This window comes from Gymnoscopelus microlampas, assembly GCF_963454915.1.
Source record: "Gymnoscopelus microlampas genome assembly, chromosome: 4".
Taxonomy (NCBI): domain Eukaryota; kingdom Metazoa; phylum Chordata; class Actinopteri; order Myctophiformes; family Myctophidae; genus Gymnoscopelus; species Gymnoscopelus microlampas.
In genome coordinates this window covers 52,398,118-52,422,338 of record NC_139941.1, presented here as the reverse complement: position 1 = coordinate 52,422,338, position 24,221 = coordinate 52,398,118, and the positions used below count along the sequence as shown (strand labels likewise).

The 24,221-nt window shown below is 39.4% G+C and overlaps 1 protein-coding gene across 1 annotated transcript in view; it reads right to left on the bottom strand.

Annotated features, from left to right (window-relative positions):
* LOC311044531 (H-2 class II histocompatibility antigen, E-S beta chain-like) overlaps positions 1–24,221 on the bottom strand; it is a 42,529-nt gene that overhangs the window by 8,800 nt on the left and 9,508 nt on the right. The window contains exons 2-6 of the mRNA XM_084056187.1: positions 17,717–17,799; positions 15,799–15,882; positions 14,703–14,786; positions 12,824–13,078; positions 10,968–11,240 (exon numbers count right to left, since the gene is read on the bottom strand). Of these exons, the coding sequence (XP_083912313.1) occupies positions 10,968–11,240; positions 12,824–13,078; positions 14,703–14,769 (595 nt within the window). The 5' untranslated portion in view covers positions 14,770–14,786; positions 15,799–15,882; positions 17,717–17,799. The remainder of the gene's footprint in view (positions 1–10,967; positions 11,241–12,823; positions 13,079–14,702; positions 14,787–15,798; positions 15,883–17,716; positions 17,800–24,221) is intronic.

Sequence of the window (24,221 nt, the reverse complement as noted above, 5' to 3'; positions counted from 1 at the left end):
ACCATATTCACACGGCGTCCATTTTGCTATTAAGTTAATTAAATGCCACCAGTGTCTTCAATAATGGCCGCCATGTGAATATGGTCTATTATTTCCAATTCCATAGTGTCAAATAATACCAGTCAGAGTTCCATAGCTTTTGCCTTGGACACTTTAAATCTGATGTAATTTAAAAGTTGAAACAGACAGACAGACATTTTAACAATATATTTATGTCCAAAAAAGGGAAATTGCATACAAGGACACAAATACAGTATTACAGGTGCAGCAAGATTACATCCACAAAATCAAGTTATATGTCCTCATGATACAACAAGCATGTCATTCAGACCTCCATGGACACAAGCACCGGACTTTCACTTGTAACAGAGTACTTCTAGATTGCAGTATTGATACTTTCATTTAAGTAAAGCATTTGAGTACTTTTCCCACCACTGTCCACTACATTACATTACATTACATTACATTACATTACAGTCATTTAGCAGACGCTTTTATCCAAAGCGACTTACAATAAGTGCATTCAACATAGGTAGGGAACGAAACTACTAATCACCAGAAGTCTTAAGTGCCTTTCCTGCAAAAACAAGCAACCAAGAGTATACCTAGCGCTAAGGTAAAAGTGCTATATATCAGCTACCTACTTGCTTAAACAGATGAGACAAAATAGCAAAATCAAATGAGAACGAGCTAATACAAAAAGTGTATTGACTAAATAAGATCCAATAAAACAATATTACAATAAAACAAGAGTTCATACAACTAGTTAACAACAAGTAAGCCAGACAAAGAGGAAGGGTAGTGTTTCCTGAAGAGGTGGGTTTTCAGCCTGCGGCGAAAGATGGGCAGTGACTCTGCTGTCCTGACTTCAGTGGGCTACAGCGTGGGCTGTCGGTATACTCCGTCAGTGAGCAGCGCCTTCTTCTATGCAAGCTTGATGATCGTGATGAAGCACACAAAGTTGTAAATGCAACTCAAATCTGCACCTAAACCTACTGAAACCCAGAGGTGACCAGGTTAAAAACCAGAGGTGACCAGGTTAAAAACCAGAGGTGACCAGGTTAAAAACCAGAGGTGACCAGGTTAAAAACCAGAGGTGACCAGGTTAAAAACCAGAGGTGACCAGGCTAAAAACCAGAGGTGACCAGGCCTTCAAGGCGGCCCGCCCCCCCCACAAAGGGCTCTGGAACAGTTATCCGTACACATCAGAGCTGTTCAGTCCATTGTTACTTTTAAATCTCTATTAAAGACTCATTTCTTCTCCCTGGCCTTCAGTATGTTTTCCCTGACTGGTGCTAAATTAATGGGTTTTTTTTGTGTTTATTTCATTATATGTTAATGTCTGTTTATATTGCATTGTATTGTTTTTGTCTTTACAGCACTTTGGTTGACATGGTCATGTTAAATGTGCTATAAATACAGTTTAGTTGAGTTGAGTTGTTACATAATTATGAAGTTAAACAGTCATCAGTATTATTGAGCTTTTTGTCTTGCAGAGGAAACACATTTACTGTGAATTAGTTTTGTTGAAATCAGCAAATGGTGTGTGTGTGTGTGTGTGTGTGTGTGTGTGTGTGTGTGTGTGTGTGTGTGTGTGTGTGTGTGTGTGTGTGTGTGTGTGTGTGTGTGTGTGTGTGTGTGTGTGTGTGCGTGTGCGCGTGTGGTTGAAGTCTCCCACTGGAAACCCCCCAAACGTTAATTTCACTTCCTGATTCACTCAGCAGCCAATCAGAATTTTTATTTTATTAAACATCACCAGTTACTAGAGGGGAGAGAGAGAGAGAGAGAGAGAGAGAGAGAGAGAGAGAGAGAGACCGACCACTCTGGTTGAGAACAGTGTGCTTTTCCCTAGCTGTGTAACGCCCCCTAATCACTCCTATTCAGGACAGCTGAGACACCTGGCTGCTGCCTGAATAAAAAGGAGTCTCACCTGGTCATGAGTAGTGTAGCTGACTGGTGTTTGTCTGGTGGTGTGTTGGGTCATAGGTGTAGGAGAAGGTCATTGATGCATCTGACGGTGGGGTAGGTAACCAAGTGCATTTACTCAAGCACTGTACTTAAGTACAGTGTTTGAGGTACTTTTACTTGACTGGAGTAGTTCCAATTGTCTATACTTTTACTTCTACTCCACTACATCTCAGAGGCAAATATTATACTTTTACTCCACTACAATTATTTGAAAACTTTAGTTATACTAGTTACTTTGCAGATATAAATGATCATATTATAAAACATACATTAAGCACTTTAGCCCTATTTTATACATAGGCTATTTGAAAATAGCCGATCTACAAGCTCACAACGCGTCGCATCGCGACGCGTTGTGAGCTTATAGATCTGCTATTTTGAAATATTTTTGTGCTTTTACTTTTGGTACTTGAAGTACATTTGGATACCAATACTTTTGTTACTTTTACTCGAGTACATTCTTCATTCCGGACTTTTAACTTGTAACAGAGTACTTCTTACATTGCAGTATTGATACTTTTAACTTAAGTAAAACACTTGAGTACTTTTTCCACCACTGCTCGTATGCCAGTCTGCATGCAGAGCTGCTGCTGTGTGTTCTCCTGATGACGCTTCAGTGGTGTGTTGTTGTTCATGGACCAGCCAGGGACCACTGATGACGCTTCAGTGGTGTGTTGTTGTTCATGGACCAGCCAGGGACCACTGATGACGCTTCAGTGGTGTGTTGTTGCTCATGGACCAGCCAGGGACCACTGATGACGCTTCAGTGGTGTGTTGTTGCTCATGGACCAGCCAGGGACCACTGATGACGTCATGGTCTCTCAGTTCCTATAGTGTGTCTCTCTTGATGTGAGGAGGAGCTCTGAGGCCCTGCTGTTTGTGTCCTTGTTGTTGTTTGGGTTATTTGGTTATTTCATTTAGGTTTATTTTGATCTATTGTGTTGTAGGGCTTTCATGACTAGAGACTTTTACTGGTCGACTAATTTGACCCAGTGGTAGTCCACTAGTCCATGTTAATCTATTTTTGCCATTGTTTTAATGCCATTAATTATTATTATCCTCTTGCCTTTATTTTGATGCCGTTTTAAGGGAAGCTCTTCTGGCACAGCAGCACAGCAGCGTCTCCAAGGATCCTCAAAAGGTTGTTATTGTCCAATAATAGGCTATTATTGGGCATACTTTTGACCCCCTTTTGATAGAAATAAAGGCAGATAACAAGACCAGGAGGCCTGGTTGTGCCAGACCTAAGCCGGTGTTGTGTGAAGTCGTGTGAAGTCTAATTCTGAAATCTTTGTGTCTTACGTTATATACCAACCGTATTTATACTTGTGACATAATAGTGATGTCACGACTAGTCTGTGCCTATTTATTCATGCATAAGAAACTTAACCACAACCAGACATACCATGTATGGACAAATTGGTGACAAAGGCTCCTGTAGGCCATACCTTTCAGGTCTGGCAACAATAATAGTAATGGCATTAAAACTATACAAAATCAACTATTGGACTATAGTACCAACAAGGTCTACTAGTGGTTATACTGGTCGACTAGTTGGTGAAAGCCCTATTGTGTTGTGCAAACCAGCTGTTCTCACTAATAATAGTAATAGTAATAATAGTGAGTAAAAAGAAGGTCTATCTGCGGTATGTTTGGCTCCGGGCCGTGCCAGTAGTAGGGGTGTCCATCGTTGTAGTCCTGACAGGTGGTTGGTCACGGGGTGATTAAGGCTGTATTGGGGTTTGTTTTAGCTTCATAGTGCATGATATCCTGCTTGCATGCTCATTATTGTGAAGAACCCAGTGTTGTGTGTGTTTTAACATTATGTGTTGTGTCTTGCAGTGAATGATTGACTTGTGTGAGCTCTTGGTGGCGGTGAAACCTCTCTCCTCACTCCCTCACTCCCTGCCTCCCTCCTGTCTGCAAGGACACCTGTGTTACTGGTATATTAAATGACCGTAATGTAATGTAAAAGGACACCTGTGTTACTGGTATATTAAATGACCGTAATGTATAATGTAAAAGGACACCTGTGATGCTACTGGTATAGAGGAACCCACAGAACGGTGTTCATAACTGTGGTGTGAAGCGGCTGCCGCTCTGCACAGCGACACAGCGGCTATGGCAGCTCAGTGCCAGCACTCTGGTGGATTCGTCTATATTAGGATATTGCCCTTTTAAACCCTTTTGATATATTTTTGTAGTACATTTTAATTAGTCTTTGAAAGTGATAAATAAACATATTTCTAACCTCATGACCTTGACCTTCTGTTCTAGTTTGAAGTATTATTGATAGTTGCTTTTACTCTGCCTGATTCTGATTGGCTGACCCCAGGGGGTCCCCAGCAAAATGAGTTTATATAGCGTCACAATATTTTGAACCTCTTTAACCTTTTATACTTTGGCTATTCATTAATAGCAGATCTACAAGCTCATAGCGCGGCACCGAGTGCCGCGCTATGAGCTTGTAGATCTGCTATTCTATTTTTTTTTAATCGTGAACATTTGTGGAAATCTTTGAATGTACATTTTTTTAAAGCGTACATTAGTAATTCAAATCTTTGCTTCTGGGGGGTCCCTGGCACAACATCTTTTCAGGTGGGGGTCCGCGGCCACATACATATCAATGTGGGGGTCCTTGGCACGAAAAAGTTTGAGAACCACTGGTCTAAATTAACCCATTAAGACCGGGAACACATCTGTGTCATTTTCAGATTTCTTCGGATATTAAAAAAAAACATAGCAGATCTACAAGCTCCCGCTATGAGCTTGTAGATCTGCTATTTTATTAGTAGCGGCAGTGGCTCAGCGGTAGAGTGGCCGGATGGGAACCGTGAGGTTTCCAGTTCGATCCCGGGCTCCCCCAGAGTTAGTGTCAAAGTGTCCTTGAGCAAGACACTGAACCCCTAATTGCTCCAGATGAGCAGGTTGGTGCCTTGCATGGTTTCCTCCTCCATCGGTGTATGAATGTGTGTGTGAATGGGTGAATGTAATGAACAATCTATGTAAAGAGCTTTGGATAAAAGAGCTTTATAAATGCACCATTTTACCATTATTTACCTTTTACCATTTAGCCAAAGAAATGTAAAAATGACATGGATGCGTCCCGGTCTTAATGGGTTAATTAAGAACAATGTAATGGTGAAAGGTTCTACCGATGATATTCTGCTGACCGGCTGATAGGAGGGGGGTCATGGGGCCGTTGCTATGGTCACAGCATGGTGTCAGTGATACTGGACACCAAGTGTCCACACGGCACCGAGTGCCGCGCTATGAGCTTGATCTGATTTTTTTTTTTATTGTGAAAATCTTTCAATATATATTTTTAAACATTTGTAAATCAAATATTATTGCTTTTGGGGGATTCTACAAATGTCTTCTAAATCGTAACAGTTTTATTTATTTTCTTTTACTTATGTTGCTATATATCAATGGTTTTTCAACTTTTTCAGGTGAAGGACCTCCCAAAATGAGAAGAAAAAAAACTTCTGAAAATATTTTGTTCCAGGGACCCCCAGAAGCAAAGATTTGAGTTAAAATGTATTAAAAGATTTGCAAACATTTTCACAAATTTTCAAAAAAGAAAATAGCAGATCTACAAGCTATGAGCATATTTATTCAGTAACAGTGTTAAATAGCTCTATATTGTGATAGTAATCATTACTATAGTGTATTTATTCAGTAACAGTGTTAAATAGCTCTATATTGTGATAGTAATCATTACTATAGAGTGTTTATTCAGTAACAGTGTTAAATAGCTGTATATTGTGAATGGGCACTCTCTCTTGATTGGTTGAAATTGGCAACCCACCTGCAGTGTTATTTAAGAGAACATGAGGCACAAATATGTTTTCTCATTCCTTTATTGATATTGTGACAATCCATTCAAACCAAGCAAATTAAAGCCAAAATCTAACATCTGAACTTCAAACCATTCATGATCAGGGGCCCAGATCCCAGGGGGGAAGGAACGGATAGAAACACAACAGTGGAGCTGAAAAACGGAAAGATAAATAATCACCTCAGACCACCCTAGAGGGTTTAGGTCCACCCATCACCTCAGACCACCCTAGAGGACCAGGTCCACCCATCACCTCAGACCACCTTAGAGGACCAGGTCCACCCATCACAAGGAAATAGTGATGTCATGATGATCGTAACACATTAATTATCACACATTACAAATGATTACATAATAATAAATGACTTATGGTCAATTATAAAATAATAAAACCTTTTTCACAAACATGGTTGACTGACTTCCATTCAGATGGATATTAATATTATATTTGTTATGAAGAACTCTGATTGTGTGTGTGATCATTTATTTAATGTTTCAATATAGTGTAGAACTGAAATATTATGTTTGTGTTTTCTGATGACAGAAACTATACAAAGTAATTTGATGAACCGCCCACACTAATTGGGACTCCCTCTTCCTTTGGTGTGTCGCCCAGGTGGCGCCTAAACCCTGACCTTTAACCTCACATAAACTATGTCTATAAACCTAACTTTAACCCTAAACCCTGACCTTTAACCTCACATAAACTATGTCTATAAACCTAACCATAAAATCACCTCAAAACCACGTCAACCTTTGCGCAACACTGGGAAAAGACAGTAATTATCGTTAGCCTTCGCTAGCCATTTAGCATTTTGAATTGTTTAAAGGACACATTAGTGAAAAAGGTTGATGATGTCATCATTGTGCTGCTGCTATGAGTATTTAAAAGCTGAATGGACACACATGTATTTCCTCCTTTCTCCACTAGGGAGCAGCAATGACTCTCTGCTTCTCTGAAAACACACCCAGGTGTTCTGTGAAAAGACAAAAAAAAACAATAAGAATCAGAATGTATTAACTGTGTGAACATGTTAACAGAATAACCTTCCCTTATAATAGTACATAATAATTCCCAAATTATTATTAATGTGTCATTAATAACTTGTTAAATATTTGTTAATAGTTAATGATTTAATTATTTAAAACTATGAAAGGGTAATAGATCATGAACAAGTTATTAATAAACTACTTGAAAACCTAACCTCCCAGCCCCCTCCCTGCAACTACAGTAATCATCAAAGTAGAAACAACTCAGTCAATTCAACATTTGACCAATACTTTGTCAATAGTGTATCTTAGTAGGAAGGGCAGCTCAGTTGGTAGAACACTCTCCTTTGGACCAAAAGGTTCTGTCTTTGATCCTGCTAGTGATGGAATGATTAGTGTTTTAAATGAACTGAATCATTGGGTACAGATCATTGAAATGTTTATTTCAACCAAGAGGACCCCCCCCCCCATCTGATCACATTGTCATCAGTGATACAACAAATCATTTGATCATTAAATGTGATTATTAGATTCATTATTATAATAAATTAAGCAGAAGACACATGATAATGCACGGGATGGTTTACCAGGCTAGTTGTTTCACTTCTACACAAGCATGTTGTTTGGTGTATTTTTTTGTAGTTTTATACACTTTTATACATAAACAAAAATAATAAAAGTTCAGTAAAAAGAAAGAGGAAGTGAACCTGGGTGTGTGGGAGGAGTCTAAAGATCATCATTGGTTGTTGGCACCAGAATACGACCTGATAGAAGAAGAAGAGAGACAGTTAAAACACACAAACAAATGAATTTGATGTACTGTATTGTGTGTATTTCTCCATAAAATGCATAAATGTACACACAACATTCAGTCATCAGAACTAATGTGAACATTTGACTCATATTTAGGACTAAATGTAACACTGATGTATTAAAGCTAAATGTGACAACATAGAACACACTTTGACCTCTAACTAGGTCGTCTAAACTGGTCTAAACCGGTTAAGGTTCAAAACCAATATAAACCAGTTTAGGTTGTGGCTTTACTTGTATGTTTGTTTGTTTGTTTGCATTTCTCTGAGGGTTCCATATGTCATGTGATCCTCTGTTGATCTGACCTCATTTCTTCCACTGGTAGTAGATTAATTAATGAAACATGTTAATTAAACATGTTAATTAAACATGCTAATCACCTCGTTTCTTCCACTGGAAGTAGATGAATCCAGACAGGAACAAGACCAGACCCAGAACCAGACCTGATGCTCCCATGGCCATCTTGTTCTTCACTGACTCTGGCATGGAGAAATCTGACAATACAAATATTATATCTCATATCATATCATATCATATATCATATCATATCATATTATTACAGTAGATTAAAACACCTTGTTCTTCACAGACTCAGACATGGAGTCATCTGACAATAAGCTACAACAACCAAACACAATAAACAATAAACAGACGACACAGTCATTGTGAGTCTGTTCAGTAATAATGAGTCCAACCCTATTGGTCCAGTCCTTGAGGAGTTTGTCACCTGATCTGACATGTCCTTCTTAGAGCTAAATACATCCAAAACAAAGGATATGATGATAGATTTTAGAAGACATGAATCAACCTTTTACTATGATGATTATAAACCAGGCTGTGGAATGTGCAGAAAGTATCTTGGGACAGAGTCATAGACTCAGAACTGTGAGGCAGTTTGTAAAAAAAAGAACATCATGTTCTGTCTTATAAAACTGTCTTGTTTTCACATTGATGAAACCATGATGACTCTTTGATCTGCTTTTATCAAATCAATCTGGTCTTTTATCTGTTTTATCAAATCAATCTGGTCTTTAATCTGCTTTCATCAAATCAATAAGGTCATTGTGTGACACCGAGTGCCGCGCTACGAGCTTGTAGATCTGCTATTTTTGAAAATTCTTGAACATTTGTGCAAAAGTTTGAATATAATTGACATATTTTATTTTTTAAACAACATTTTTAACTCAAACATTTTCTTCTTGAACAACATATTTTGATGGGGATCAGCGGCCCAAAACAATTTGGGGGTCCTTGACAAGAAAAAGTTTGAGCACCACTGATATATTTTTTCAGAAAAATTAAGACATATGTTGAGAGGCATTTGACAGTTACAAATGTTTGCTTTAAAAATACATATATTCAAAGATTTGCACAAATGTTCACGATTTAAAAAAAAATAGCAGATCTACAATCTCATAGTGCGGCACTGGGTGCCGCGCTAAGAGCTTGTATATCTGCTATTTTGACAGTAGATTACACTAGATTACAGTAACTGACCCCAGTCCATCTTGATAGGCGCGGTCAGGCTGGGATGTTCCACCATGCATGTGATCTTCTCTCCTGATCTGTAATACACACACACACACACACACACACACACACACACACACACACACACACACACACACACACACACACACACACACACACACACACACACACACACACACACACACACACACACACACACACACACACACACACACACAGGTAGTACCAGTAGAGGTGTCTATTAGTTGTGTATTTCTATGTATAGGTGTCTGTTAGGTGTGTACCTGGGTGTGTACTCCAGGTAGGAGTGGTACTGGTAGTACCAGTCTCCATCAGACAGCTCGGCGGTAGAGGAGAGACCAGAGGTCAAAGGTTCTTGACCTATCCACCAGGTCACCAGGATCACTTTAGGATAGAAGTCGTAGCTGCTGCACCTCAGCATGTGAGTGTGTTCTCCACGACGAGGGGGAGTCTCTGACTTCAGTCTCACTTTGGGCTCCACTCCTAAAAAAGATGATGATTATTATTATTATATTTATTATTATATACCAGTCATAGGAACATGTCATTATAATTAACAATTGTATATCATCCAAATGCTATCCAAATGATCCAGAAAGCCGCAACACGCTTGGTCTTCAAACAGACAAAATGTTCACATTTCCTGGCTCTCTCCCGTTCTCCTCTCCCTCCTTTGGCTCCCAGTTGCTGCCCTCACAGAGGTATGACACCCCCATATCTTCAAGACTGTTCTCCCTTCTCTAAAACACCCTGGACAACGCTCCTCACGTCTTAGACTCATCTCCCTTCTCTAAAACCCCCTGGACAACGCTCCTCACGTCTTAGACTCTTCTCCCTTCTCTAAAACACCCTGGTCAACACTCCACACGTCCTAGACTCTTCTCCCTTCTCTAAAACACCCTGGACAACGTTCCACACGTCCTAGACTCTTCTCCCTTCTGGCTCCCAAACGGTGGAACAAACTCCACATTGCAGTTAGAGCTGCAGACTCACTCCCAATCTACCACCATAATCTGCAGACTGTAGCACTAGACCTAGCCTTGAACTAGAACTATATATTTTTAGTTTTTGTCGCATTCCTAAGCCAATAATTTGATGACCGGCGGTCTCTCCAATAGGAGACTCAAAGAGTCCTTTGAGTCTCCTACCAGAGACATTAGCATCTTTCCAAATTAATCAATGACATTTTTGGCTCAGGAATGCGACAAAAACTAAACAATCTCCATGAATTCAAGGCTTCATGGGGTGTAGAAAATAAGTCATTTTTGGGGTGAACTATCCCTTTAAGTGTTTAAACCATTAAGACCTGAGGCCGATTGTACAAATGTCTTCTAAATCCAGTTTTCTGAAAAACTATTGTTGCTTTATCAGTAGTTCTCAAACTTTTTCATGTAAAGGACCACCCAAAATGCCGACGCCCATCTCAAAATACTTTGTTCCAGGGACCCCCAGAAGCAAAGATTTGAGTTAAAAATGTTAGCTTGAAAATAATATAAATATATGAATTTACACACATTTTCTTGATTTAAAAAAAAAAATAGCAGATCTACAAGCTCATAGCGCGGCACTCGGTGCCGCGCTATGAGCTTGTATATCTGCTATTTTTCAATAGCCAAAGTGTAAAGTAATGCTTTTTAGCTCAAATCAAAATGTGACACAGATGCTTCTTCAGATCTTAATGGGTTAAGAGGATCTGAAATGTTTGTCAGCAGATTAAGTAATGTTTTATAATCATTATCAGATCAATATTAACACCATTAATCATGTCTGAATAGAATCATGTGATTTCATGTTATAGTTTATGAGGTGATGAGTGTTGAGTGCTGCTCTGAGATCAGCTCACCTCTCTTGTTCAGAACAGAGGAGTATCTGATCTCAATGTTGTTTTTGCAGACTGCCTCTCGTTGTGCTCTCCTATAAGCCAGTTCTCCAGGATCTTTATTGAGGCGCTCTGCCTGCTTCACACCAAACTCAGTGTATCCAACATACTGATCTACTCTACTGTCCCACCTGAGGATCTCATCACCATCGAAATTAGATGACTCTATGTATTGTGTGTCCTTCAGCTCACTGGAGTTAAACACACAGCGGTGAGCCACATAGAACACATATCCATCTGGAAACAGACAATTAAAAAAGTCATTAATGTTCAGTTTTATTATCATCTGTATAATATCAACACTAGGCTAATTGCCCCCCATCTGCCAAACATGTCACTAAAGTCTAAAATAGGTTCAGGATGTGAAATCTGGCATTAAAATGTTTGAATGTATGTTGAATATCTTAAATACAATGAGATTGAGCTACCAGTTAAGTTTTGTTTCTCTATGTGTCCAGTTGTCAATCTGTCTGTCTGTCTGTCTGTCTGTCTGTCTGTCTGTCTGTCTGTCTGTCTGTCTGTCTGTCTGTTTGTCTGTCTGTCTGTCTGTCTGTCTGTCAGAGCCCATCATGTATTTCCAGGATAACCCCTTTTTTATACCTACTATATATAGGCTATTTGAAAATAGCAGATCTACAAGCTCATAGCGCGGCACCGAGTGCCGCGCTATGAGCTTGTAGATCTGCTATGTTCAAACATTTTAGTACTTTTGGTACTTTAAGTACATTTTGATGCAAATACTTTTGTACTTTTACTCAAGTCATTCTTGAATTCAGGACTTTTACTTGTAACAGAGTACTTCTAGATTGCAGCATTGATTATTTTATTTAAGTAAAACATTTGAGTACTTTTCCCATCAGTGACTCTAGTCAGCAAACAAGGTAAATAGTCACATATAGAGAGTAGAGAGAACAATGAAGAGCCTCAAAGAAACTATAGGATACCAGGTCAATCAATATTACAATTTTGGGGGGTCTCCAGTTCAAATAGAATTATTTTGGGGGGTCCCATCCAGTTGAAATATGATTATTAGTTTAACCCCCCCCCCCCCCCCCGCCAGTGTTTGGCCACACCCACAGATTCAAACCAACCCCCCGAGGTGATAGGCCACGCCCACCCCCAGCCGACAGCAGATCTACAAGCTCATGAGCTTTTTTTGTATTGATCAATAAATGAAACAACCATAAAGTAACACACTCTACCATCCTTCAGTGGTGGAAAAAGTACTCAAATGTTTTACTTAAAAGTATCAAAAATTGTAATATAGAGAAATACTCTGTTACAATTAAACGTCCGGAATTCAAAATGTACTTGAGTAAAAGTATAAAAGTATTTGCATAAAAAAAGTACTTAAAGTACAAAAAGTAAAAATACTCATTATACAAAATGTCCCATTTCAAGTCTTGAAATGTATACAAATCTTTTGAAAATAGCAGATCTACAAGCTCACAATGCATCAAATCATGATTAGTGACGCATTGTGAGCTTGTAGATCGGCTATTTTCAAATGGCCTATAGGGCTGAAGTGGTTACTGTATGTTTTGTAATAATAATCAAAATCTACAAAGTAACTAGTAACTAAAGTTTTCAAATAATTGTGTGGAGTAAAAGTACAATATAAGAACATACTAATGCATAGATTTGTTAAATAAAATAAAGATAAAGCACCTTGAGCACATATTCATGTTTACTAGAAATACATATTATTTAGAAAACATTTCACCATAAATGCTTAATATACATGTTTAAACATATTCATTAATGTTAAATATATTCAACCGTTTTAGTTAATAACTATTGTGTTCATAGTATTCATGTACCTTTCACTGGTGGTTTCTTCAAGGCAGAGCGAATGGTGTCCAGGTTGTGTTTGCAGAGCGCCTGCTGATTCAAAGCTGCTTCATAAGCTGCTCTGTAGGTCACATGATCTACAAACAGAGGCTGAGCATCCACCACCTTCCCTTTGTTGAAGTCTGCGTACATCCTCACTTCACCATCCAGTGCAAACATGAACTCTTTATATGGGTCTTTAACTGTGTCTGAACAGCCAGTGAGTTGAATGTCCTCATGGAACACTGGAAATAAAACAAAGATGAAATTAAATTCAACAACAAACTTCTTCACAGTGTGGAGTGTCACTGTGGGCTCGCCCTGACATGCGGCCTCCCAGAGGTAGGTGGAGCTCTCTGACCCTGGGCAGGGTGATTGAGGGGCGGTACATTCCCCGGTACCTCCTCAATCAAGACTGAAATGATGACCGCTGTGTCTACTCAAGCAAGTGACGACACCTGTGTACTGATCAGCCAGAGTTAAGACTGAAACCACCCTGCTCGTTCAGAGGCTCAAACTCCTGGGAGAGGAAAGCAGCGTCGGGCGGTAAGCTACAAACACACTCCACTGTTCTTAGATAGATGTTGTTAGCTGGGTGTATTCTAATCAGTGTTGTCTCTCCTCCTGTAGGCAACCTCCGGAGTTTCATACTAAAGCATTGGAAAAGTCAAACGCCCCATTGGGGAGGAAGATTTAAGTTTGTTTTGCATTAACCCTCCTGCTTGCCTTTGTGGAATTCCGGCAAATAAGATACTTTGTTTTTTGAAATTCAAGCCTCTCTGCCTCTTGGTGTTGGTCAGTGCTCACAACAGTGACAATAACACATAATCAGCATGTTAAACAACAGTGGTAGAAAAAGTACTCAAATATTTGACTTAAGTAAGAGTATCAATACTGCAATTTAGAAGTACTCTATTACAAGTAAAGGTCTGAAATTCAAAATTGACTTGAGGAAAAATACAAAAGTATTGCTATAATAAAATATTTAAAGAACCAAAAGTAAAAGTAGTAAAATGTTTGAAAATAGCCAATCTACAAGCTCACAACGCGTCGCAGTGCGACGCGTTGTGAGCTTGTAGATTGGCTATTTTCAAATAGCCTAGGTACACTGTATAACATAGGGCTAAAGTGTTTAATGTATTTTTTATAATGTTATAAATTATATCTGTAAATTAACTAAGTAAAATTAATTAAGTAACTAGTAACTAAAGTTTTCAAATAATTGTAAAAGTACAATATTTGCTCGTGAGATGTAGTGGAGTAGAAGTAAAAGTACTGGAAATTGGAAATACTCCAGAAAAGATAAAGTATAAGCACCTCAAAATTGTACTTGAGTACAGTACTTCAGTAAATGTAATTAGTTACTTTACACCACTGCATGTTTGGTTCTTATATGAAGTGAAAGGTTGGATATTAAAAGTAACTTCCTGTCAAACGTTTTATTCACTGAAACAGATTCAAATGTTTTTTTTTTGTTTTGTATTTTATTATGAAAATAATTCATACAGAATGATTTATTTCATGATGTCACAACAACAGTTCTGAACATCTGTTTTAATGTTTATGTATTTTGACCAACATTCAAGATCCAATACGGTATATACAGGTAGTAAGAGGAGTGAGTGTGTGTGTGTGTGTGTGTGTGTGTGTGTGTGTGTGTGTGTGTGTGTGTGTGTGTGTGTGTGTGTGTGTGTGTGTGTGTGTGTGTGTGTGTGTGTGTGTGTGTGTGTGTGTGTGTGTGTGTGTGTGTGTGTGTGTGTGTGTGTGTGTGTGTGTGTCATTTGTTTATATTGTTCATATTCGTTTTTGTATAATAACATTAGATATAAATGTATATATTATATAATAACATAAATATAATGTACTTACTTCCTGGGATCGCTTTGACCTGAAGTACAGAGGAGAGGATGAGGAGGGTGGCTGTAATCTTCATCATCACTGATCAAAACTAAACTGAATTTAATAGATGAGAATAAACAGATCAGAATAAACAGATGAGAATAAACAGATCAGAATAAACAGATGTTTACTGAAAGAGAAGTTCTGGAGTCTGAAAGAGAATGAAGGAGGACTCGTTCACTAGTTCAGAAGAATCAGCCAATCAGATTAAAGATATGATGTTACATCATCTGTATCCAAGAAGACGACAGTCTGGATTATTGCACATATCATGAACAGTAGTTCATGCTGCTGATGCACCTTATGTCTCCTCATGTACATACTGTATGTAAATATATTTGTTTAATCACCTTTTATTCTCTCCTCGCCCCCTCCTGTCTTCTTTTCTTTCTCTTTCCGAAAATAACTAAAACGATGGAGTTGCACTAAAAATAATTTCACCCACTTTTCTACACCTTTAACCTGTGATGTGACAATAAAGATTCTGATTCTGTTTAACAGAAACACAAGAAAGAAAGAAAGAAAGAAAGAAGGATAGAAAGAAAGAAAGATAGAAAGAAAGAAAGCAAGAAAGAAAGAAAGAAAGAAAGAAAGAAAGGGGAAAACTTGAATCAGAAAAAATATCTGGTCACTTCAGAAGAGAAAACCCAAATAAAATGCTGGAGCACTCCACTGGTCTACTCTGCACATATGTATTATTATGCAGGGTGACAAGGGGGTGTGGTCTCTGAAGACCATATTCAGACGGCGGCCATTTTGCTATTAAGTTAATGAAATGCCACCCCGTTTCAATGCAAAAATGCTAAAATGGCCGCCATGTAAATATGTCTATTATTTCCAATTCCATAGTGTAAAATAATACCAGTCAGAGTTCCATAGCTTACCCCCCTCCCCACCCCGACAAAATTTTGCCCCCCCTACTGACAGAGGCTAAAATCGCTTGTCTGTGTGTGAGTGCGTGCGTGCGTGCGTGCGTGCGTGTGTGTTTATGTGTGTGTGTCATTTATTTGTATTTTGCATCGTTCTTATTTGGTTTTATATAATAACATAAATATAATGTACTTACTTCGTGGGATCGCTTTGACATGAAGTACAGAGGAGAGGATGAGGAGGGTGGCTGTAATCTTTATCATCACTGATCAAAACTGAACTGAATTTAATAGATGAGAATAAACAGATCAGAATAAACAGATGTTTACTGAAAGAGAAGTTCTGGAGTCTGAAAGAGAATGAAGGAGGACTCGTTCTTTAGTTCAGAAGAATCAGCCAATCAGATTAAAGATATGATGTTACATCATCTGTTTCCAAGAAGACGACAGTCTGGATTATTGCACATATCATGAACAGTATAGCTGCTGCTTATGCACCTTATGTCTCCAAATGTACATACTGTACCTTATGCACCTTATGTCTAACCTCATGTACACTGTATGTAAATATCTTTGTTTAATTCATATTTTATTCCCTCCTTGCCCCTCCCCCGTCTTCTTCTTTCTCTTTCTGAAAATAACTAAAATGATGGAGCTGCACTAAAAATAATTTCACCCACTTCTTTACACCTTTAACCTGTGATGTGACAATAAAGATGATTCTGATTCTGTTGACAAGAAACAAAAGAAAGAAAGAAAGAAAGAAAGAAAGGGGGACAACTTGAATCAGAAAGTAAAATATCTGGTCACTTCAGAAGAGAAAACCCAAATAAAATGCTGGAGCACTCCACTGGTGTACTCTGCACATATGCAGGGTGACAAGGGGGTGTGGTCTCTGAAGACCATATTCACACGGCGGCCATTTTGCTATTAAAGGGATATTTCACTTTCAAAAAAAACTTTGGGTCATCTTATCGTCTACTCAGGTTTTGTCAGCCCCCCAGACTGTTTTTAAGTTGCTTGATTCAGTATTTATATATTTGATATACATTTAATCAGACACGCCCCCTTCCTATACAAACCCATTATAACGTCAAACTCCATTTTTAACATGTTAGATTCATCAAAAAAACACCCGTCCTTGGTTCTGGTGACTCATCCTGCCCTCCTAATACGTGAGGGGGCCGTGTTTTTTCGATACGTTTTTTTCATGTATTTTAAATATTTTTTCTAGAAAATGATAAAAATTAAATACAATAAAAATATCAAATAAAATAAGTAGAAAAAGTAATCGAAAAAACACGGCCCCCTCGCGTATTAGGAGGGCAGGGTGAGGCGCCAGAACCAAGGACGGGTGTTTTTGATGAATTTAACATGTTAAAATGTTTTGTTTGAAGTTATAATGAGTTTGTAGAGGAAGGGGGTCTGTCTGATAAAATTAATATCAAATAGTGAATCAAGCAACTTAAAAACGGTCCGGGGGGCTGACAAAAGCCTGAATAGATGATAAAATGACCCAAAGTTTTTTTGAAAGTCAAATATCCCTTTAAGTTAATGAAATGCCACCCCTTTTCTTCAATGCAAAATATAAAAATGGCCGCCATGTGAATATGGTCTATTATTTCCAATTCCATAGTGTAAAATAATACCAGTCAGAGTTCCATAGCTTTTGTCTCCCCCCTCCCCACCCCCCTCCGACAAAATCTTGCCCCCCCCCTACTGACAGAGGCTAAATTCGCTTGCTTGTGTGTGTGTGTGTGTGTGTGTGTGTGTGTGTGTGTGTGTGTGTGTTCAGCGTCACTGGTAAAATGCTGATCATGTTCAATAAGCCTCAGTCCAAGCTTCATTACATCTCACTGCTGAAACCATCAAATGTCTTTAAAACACACTGGTCATGTGATCAAAGTGTGTGTGTGTGTGTGTGTGTGTGTGTGTGTGTGTGTGTGTGTGTGTGTGTGTGTGTGTGTGTGTGTGTGTGTGTGTGTGTGTGTGTGTGTGTGTGTGTGTGTGTGTGTCATTTTTGTTTGTATTGTGCATCGTTCATATTTGGTTTTATATAATAACAGTAGATATACATGTATGTATTATATAATAACATAAATATAATGTACTTACTTCCTGGGATTCTTTGACATGAAGTACAGAGGAGAGGATGAGGAGGGTGGCTGTAATCTTTATCATCACTGATCAAAACTGAACTGAATTTAATAGATGAGAATAAACAGATCAGAATAAACAGATGTTTACTGAAAGAGAAGTTCTGGAGTCTGAAAGAGAATGAAGGAGGACTCGTTCTTTAGTTCAGAAGAATCAGCCAATCAGATTAAAGATATGATGTTACATCATCTGTTTCTGGAAAGAGGACAGTCTGGATTATTGCACATATCATGAACAGTATAGCTGCTGCTGATGCACCTTATGTCTCCTTGTGTACATACTCTGCCTTATACACCTTATATCTAACCTCATGTACATACTGTATGTAAATATCTTTGTTTAATTCATCTTTTATTCTCTCCTTGCCCCTCCCCCGTCTTCTTTTCTTTCTCTTTCTGAAAATAACTAAAACGATGGAGCTGCACTAAAAATAATTTCACCCACTTCTTTACACCTTTAACCTGTGATGTGACAATAAAGATGATTCTGATTCTGTTGAAGAGAAACACAAGAAAGAAAGAAAGAAAGAAAGAAAGAAAGAAAGAAAGAAAGAAAGAAAGAAAGAAAAAAAGAAAGAAAGAAAGGGGGACAACTTGAAAGTAAAATATGTGGTCACTTCAGAAGAGAAAACCCAAATAAAATGCTGGAGCACTCCACTGGTCTACTCTGCACATATGTATTTGTAGCCTGGGTGAAAACTTAGGGGTTAAACACCTTTAATTTGATGAGGACATCAAATCCTTTTGAAGGGGGAGAGTGTAGCCCAGGTGCTAAGTCACTACTTTCTTTAAGGGTTAAAATAAATTAGTCTAGGAAACTGAAGTAATTTAGTTCCAAAAAATAAGTGGTTAACTTATTTGAATCCTATCAAGCTTTAAATATGAGAAGATAATGCTTAGTTCATGTTTTACATTCAATATGAAAAACCAAATACCTTTAGCTGATAAAAGACTACAGAGTGTGGTTTTATGTTGTGTGAATGTGGGTATGAGTGGGTGGATTGGATGTGAGGGGTTCCAGGTAGTATCACCTGCGGTCAATGGCCGCGGGGGAGAGGAAGAGGCGGGGAGCGAGAGTGAGGAAGAGGAGAGAGGAGAGAGGAAGAGGAGGAAAAGAACGAGGAGAGATTTTGTGAGAGAGAAAAAGGAGAAAGAAGAAAGATAAAGACTGAATTGTGAAGACGCTTTAGTACAGTTGTTTCTGAAGTTAAAAACAACAGTTTACACTTACTTTGGACACGCAAGTGTTGGTGAGAAAGACCTGACGGTAACGTGCGTAAACACTGGTTAAGAGTGTCAGTGTTTGCGAGTGGAGCGCTTGGTCAACCGGCTGGAAAGCACCTAGCCCCTACGGAACCTCTCCCTCCGCTGTACGCTGTATAGCTCCGAGATGAGGTCCCTCGTTAGTTACTGCCGTCTGTTTTCGAAATGGTCGCACGTCGTCCACTTTACATGTTTCTTACCCCTTTCTGCACATCGTATCCAAAAAGTAAAGCATTTCCGCCACTCTCTCAGATGTTTGAAGTTTTAACGCGCCATAAAAGCTATCCAACGGGTTGAAGAAAGTATTTAATTTACCTCGGTTTTCATCCGGTTCCATAATATTTTGCATTAGAAGATGCAATTCAACATTTGACCAGTAGGGTCATCAGTAATGTTGTCTCTACGGGCGCAACTCTTGCGCAATGTCTTAAAAACCATGTAACCGGATGAAAACCGAGGCAAATTAAATACTTTCTTCAACCCGTTGGATGGCTTTTATGGCGCGTTAAAACTTCAAACATCTGAGAGAGTGGCGGAAATGCTTTACTTTTTGGATACGATGTGCAGAAAGGGGTAAGAAACATGTAAAGTGGACGACGTGCGACCATTTCGAAAACAGACGGCAGTAACTAACGAGGAACCTCATCTCGGAGCTATACAGCGGAGGGAGAGGTTCCGTCGGAGCTAGAAAGCACCGTGATAGTCGAGACGTCGGCTGGGACTGTTCCGGACCGGGAGTCCAGCTCCGTGGCCGTTTGAAACGCCTTATTCCCAAGTACTGTATCCACGAACTGTTTCTACATGAGTCTACAAAGAACTGTGAGTTGAACTGTATCTGTTTGGAGTCACTGAGGACCGGAATCACCGCCTCGCGGGAGCGACGCACAGGCCTGCAACGTAGTGTGTGTGTGTGTGTGTGCATGGGTGTGCGTGCGTGTGTGGGCCCACAGTGTTTATTGTTGACGTTATTGTTAAGCTCATGGTTGATTAAGGTCATGGTTTCACTTTAAGTTGACGCTATATTTACAGAAGGGTTGAATTAATAACTAGATAGGTAACCAGGGTTTTGTGAAAACTACTGAGGGAACTTTATTTTTGTTTCAATTTCAATTTAATACTTGTCAACAGGTATAAGTTATTGATTTGCTCCAGTGTTGTTATTTGGGTAAAAGACAATTGGTTTGTTGTAATTTTTGAGTTTTTGTGCTCACAGCCAATTCATTTATACTTATTCAGGGTTTTTAAGCCTTGTGGTTATTTTTAGTTGGTCCAATATTTGTTAGTGTGTCATTTGTTTATTTCTTTTATTGTTTATTATTTCATTGCAAGGTAAAAAGGGATTTCTTCTGTATAAAAACTAAAAAGACAAAAAACATAAACCTTTCAGAGACCACACTGGTTGAGAACAGTGTGCTTCTCAATCTTTTTGCCCCTAAATGTCAACATGTATTATATTATATTATACTTTAGCCTTACTATATGTAGTGGGTTGAGCTTTTCCCTAGCTGTGTAACGCCCCCTAATCACTCCTATTCAGGACAGCTGAGACACCTGGCTGCTGGCTGAATGAAAAGGAGTCTCACCTGGTCATGAGTAGTGTAGCTGACTGCTGTTTGTCTGGTGGTGTGTTGGGTCATAGGTGTGGGAGAAGGTCATTGATGCATCTGACGGTGGGGTAGGTTGTCTCCCCCCCCCACCTGTCGTACAGCCTCGTATGCAGTGGTGCAAAGTAACCAAGTGCATTTACTCAAGTACTGTACTTAAGTACAGTTTTGAGGTACTTTTACTTGACTGGAGTAGTTCCAATTGTCTATACTCCTACTCCACTACATCTCAGGGGCAAATATTATAGTTTTACTCCACTACAATTATTTGAAAACTTTAGTTATACTAGTTACTTTGCAGATATAAATTATCATATTATAAAACATACATTAAGCACTTTAGCCCTAATCTATACATAGGCTATTTGAACATAGCATATCTACAAGCTCACAACACGTCGCATCGCGACGCGTTTTGAGCTTATAGATCTGCTATTTTCAAATATTTTCGTGCTTTTACTTTTGGTACTTGAAGTACATTTGGATACCAATACTTTTGATACTTTTACTCGAGTACATTTTTCATTCCGGACTTTTAACTTGTAACAGAGTACTTCTTACATTGCAGTATTGATACTTTTAACTTAAGTAAAACACGTGAGTACTTTTTCCACCACTGCTCGTATGCCAGTCTGCATGAGGAGCTGCTGCTGTGTGTTCTCCTGATGACGGTTCAGTGGTGTGTTGTTGTTCATGGACCAGCCAGGGACCACTGATGACGCTTCAGTGGTGTGTTGTTGTTCATGGACCAGCCAGGGACCACTGATGACGTCATGGTCTCTCAGTTCCTAGAAAACATAATTGGCAGATAGGACAGATAGGACACTTATATAGACAGGAGGGATATGACACTTACACAGACGGATAGGACACTTACAGTACACAGACAGGACGGATAGGACACTTACAGTACACAGACAGGACGGATAGGACACTTATACAGACAGGACGGATAGGACACTTATACAGACAGGACGGATAGAACACTTACACAGACAGGACGGATAGGACACTTACATAGACAGGAGGGATATGACACTTACACAGACAGGACGGATAGGACACTTACAGTATACAGACAGGACGGATAGGACACTTACAGTATACAGACAGGACGGATAGGACACTTACAGTATACAGACAGGACGGATAGGACACTTACACAGACAGGACGGATAGGACACTTATACAGACAGGAGGGATAGGACACTTACACAGACAAGACGGATAGGACACTTATACAGACAGGACGGATCGGACACTTATACAGACAGGATGGATAGGACAGTTAGAACATAAGAATTAGAACATTCCCAACATTCCCAACACAAGTCTGGTAAGAGTGAGGTAAGACAGGAACAATCACGAAATGGTTGAGAAATGGCGGATACTGTAACAATTGGATAGGACACTTACACAGACAGGAGGGATAGGACACTTATACAGACAGGACGGATAAGACACTTATACAGATAGAACATTCCCAACATTCCCAACAGCGGAGAGTTGTGCTCCGAGGAGCACTTTTTCTAGTTATTATTATTACTCTCCGTAGGAGAGTTTTGTTTTCACTTTCTAAATATGACACACCGATTGGTCAAGCCTCACGTGACACGTGACAATACGGTGAAATACTGTATAAATACATGGCATCACTTTGACAGTGTCTTTGCCACTGTCAAAGTGAGGTAAGACAGGAACCATCACGAAATGGCTGCATGGCTGATACATAATTGGCAGATAGGACAGATAGGACACTTATATAGATAGGAGGGATATGACACTTACACAGACGGATAGGACACTTACAGTACACAGACAGGACGGATAGGACACTTATACAGACAGGACGGATAGGACACTTATACAGACAGGACGGATAGAACACTTACACAGACAGGACGGATAGGACACTTACATAGACAGGAGGGATATGACACTTACACAGACAGGACGGATAGGACACTTACAGTATACAGACAGGACGGATAGGACACCTACAGTATACAGACAGGACGGATAGGACACTTATACAGACAGGAGGGATAGGACACTTACACAGACAGGAGGGATAGGACACTTACATAGACAGGACGGATAGGACACTTATACAGACGGATAGGACACTTATACAGACAGGACGGATCGGACACTTATACAGACGGGATGGATAGGACAGTTAGAACATAAGAATTAGAACATTCCCAACATTCCCAACACAAGTCTGGTAAGAGTGAGGTAAGACAGGAACAATCACGAAATGGTTGAGAAATGGCGGATACTGTAACAATTGGATAGGACACTTACACAGACAGGACGGATAGGACACTTACACAGACAGGACGGATAGGACACTTATACAGACAGGAGGGATAGGACACTTATACAGACAGGACGGATAGGACACTTATACAGATAGAACATTCCCAACATTCCCAACAGCGGAGAGTTGTGCTCCGAGGAGCACTTTTTCTAGTTATTATTATTATTATCCTCCTGCCTTTATTTTTATGCCGTTTTAAGGGAAGCTCTTCTGGCACAGCAGCACAGCAGCGTCTCCAAGGATCCTCAAAAGGTTGTTATTGTCCAATAATAGGCTATTATTGGGCATACTTTTGACCCCCTTTTGATAAAAATAAAGGCAGAAGGATAATAACAAGACCAGGAGACCTGGTTGTGCCAGACCTAAGCCGGTGTTTTGTGAAGTCGTGTGAAGTCTAATTCTGAAATCTTTGTGTCTTACGTTATATACCAACCGTATTTATACTTGTGACATAATAGTGATGTCACGACTAGTCTGTGCCTATTTATTCATGCATAAGAAACTTAACCACAACCAGACATACCATGTATGGACAAATTGGTGACAAAGGCTCGTGTAGGCCATACCTTTCAGGTCTGGCAACAATAATAGTAATGGCATTAAAACTATACAAAATCAACTATTGGACCCAGCAAAATGAGTTAATATAGCGTCACAATATTTTTAACCTCTTTAACCTTTTAAAGAGGCCGCGCTATTAGCTTTCAGATCTGTTATTTTTTCTTTAATCGTGAACATTTGTGCAAATCTTTGAATATACATTTTTTTAAAAGTGAACATTCGTAATTCAAATCTTTGCTTCTGGGGGGTCCCTGACACAACATGTTTTCAGGTGGGGGTCCGCGGCCACATACATATCAATGTGGGGGTCCTTGGCACGAAAAGGTTTGAGAACCACTGGTCTAAAAAACCCATTAAGACCGGGAAAAACTTATGTTGCTATAATATCAGTGGTTCTTTTTTCATGTCAAGGACCCCCAAAATTATGCATTTGGCCGCGGACCCCCATCTCAAAATACGTTGTTCCAGGGACCCCCCAGAAGCAAAGATTTGAGTTAAAAATGTTTGCTTTAAAAGATTTGCACACATTTTCACAATTCTTCCAAAATAGCAGATCTACAAGCTCCCACTATGAGCTTGTAGATCTGCCAATTTTGAGTAGCGGCAGTGGCTCAGCGGTAGAGTGGCTGGATGAGAACCGTGAGGTTCCCAGTTTGATCCCGGGCTCCCCCAGAGTTAGTGTCAAAGTGTCCTTGAGCAAGACACTGAACCCC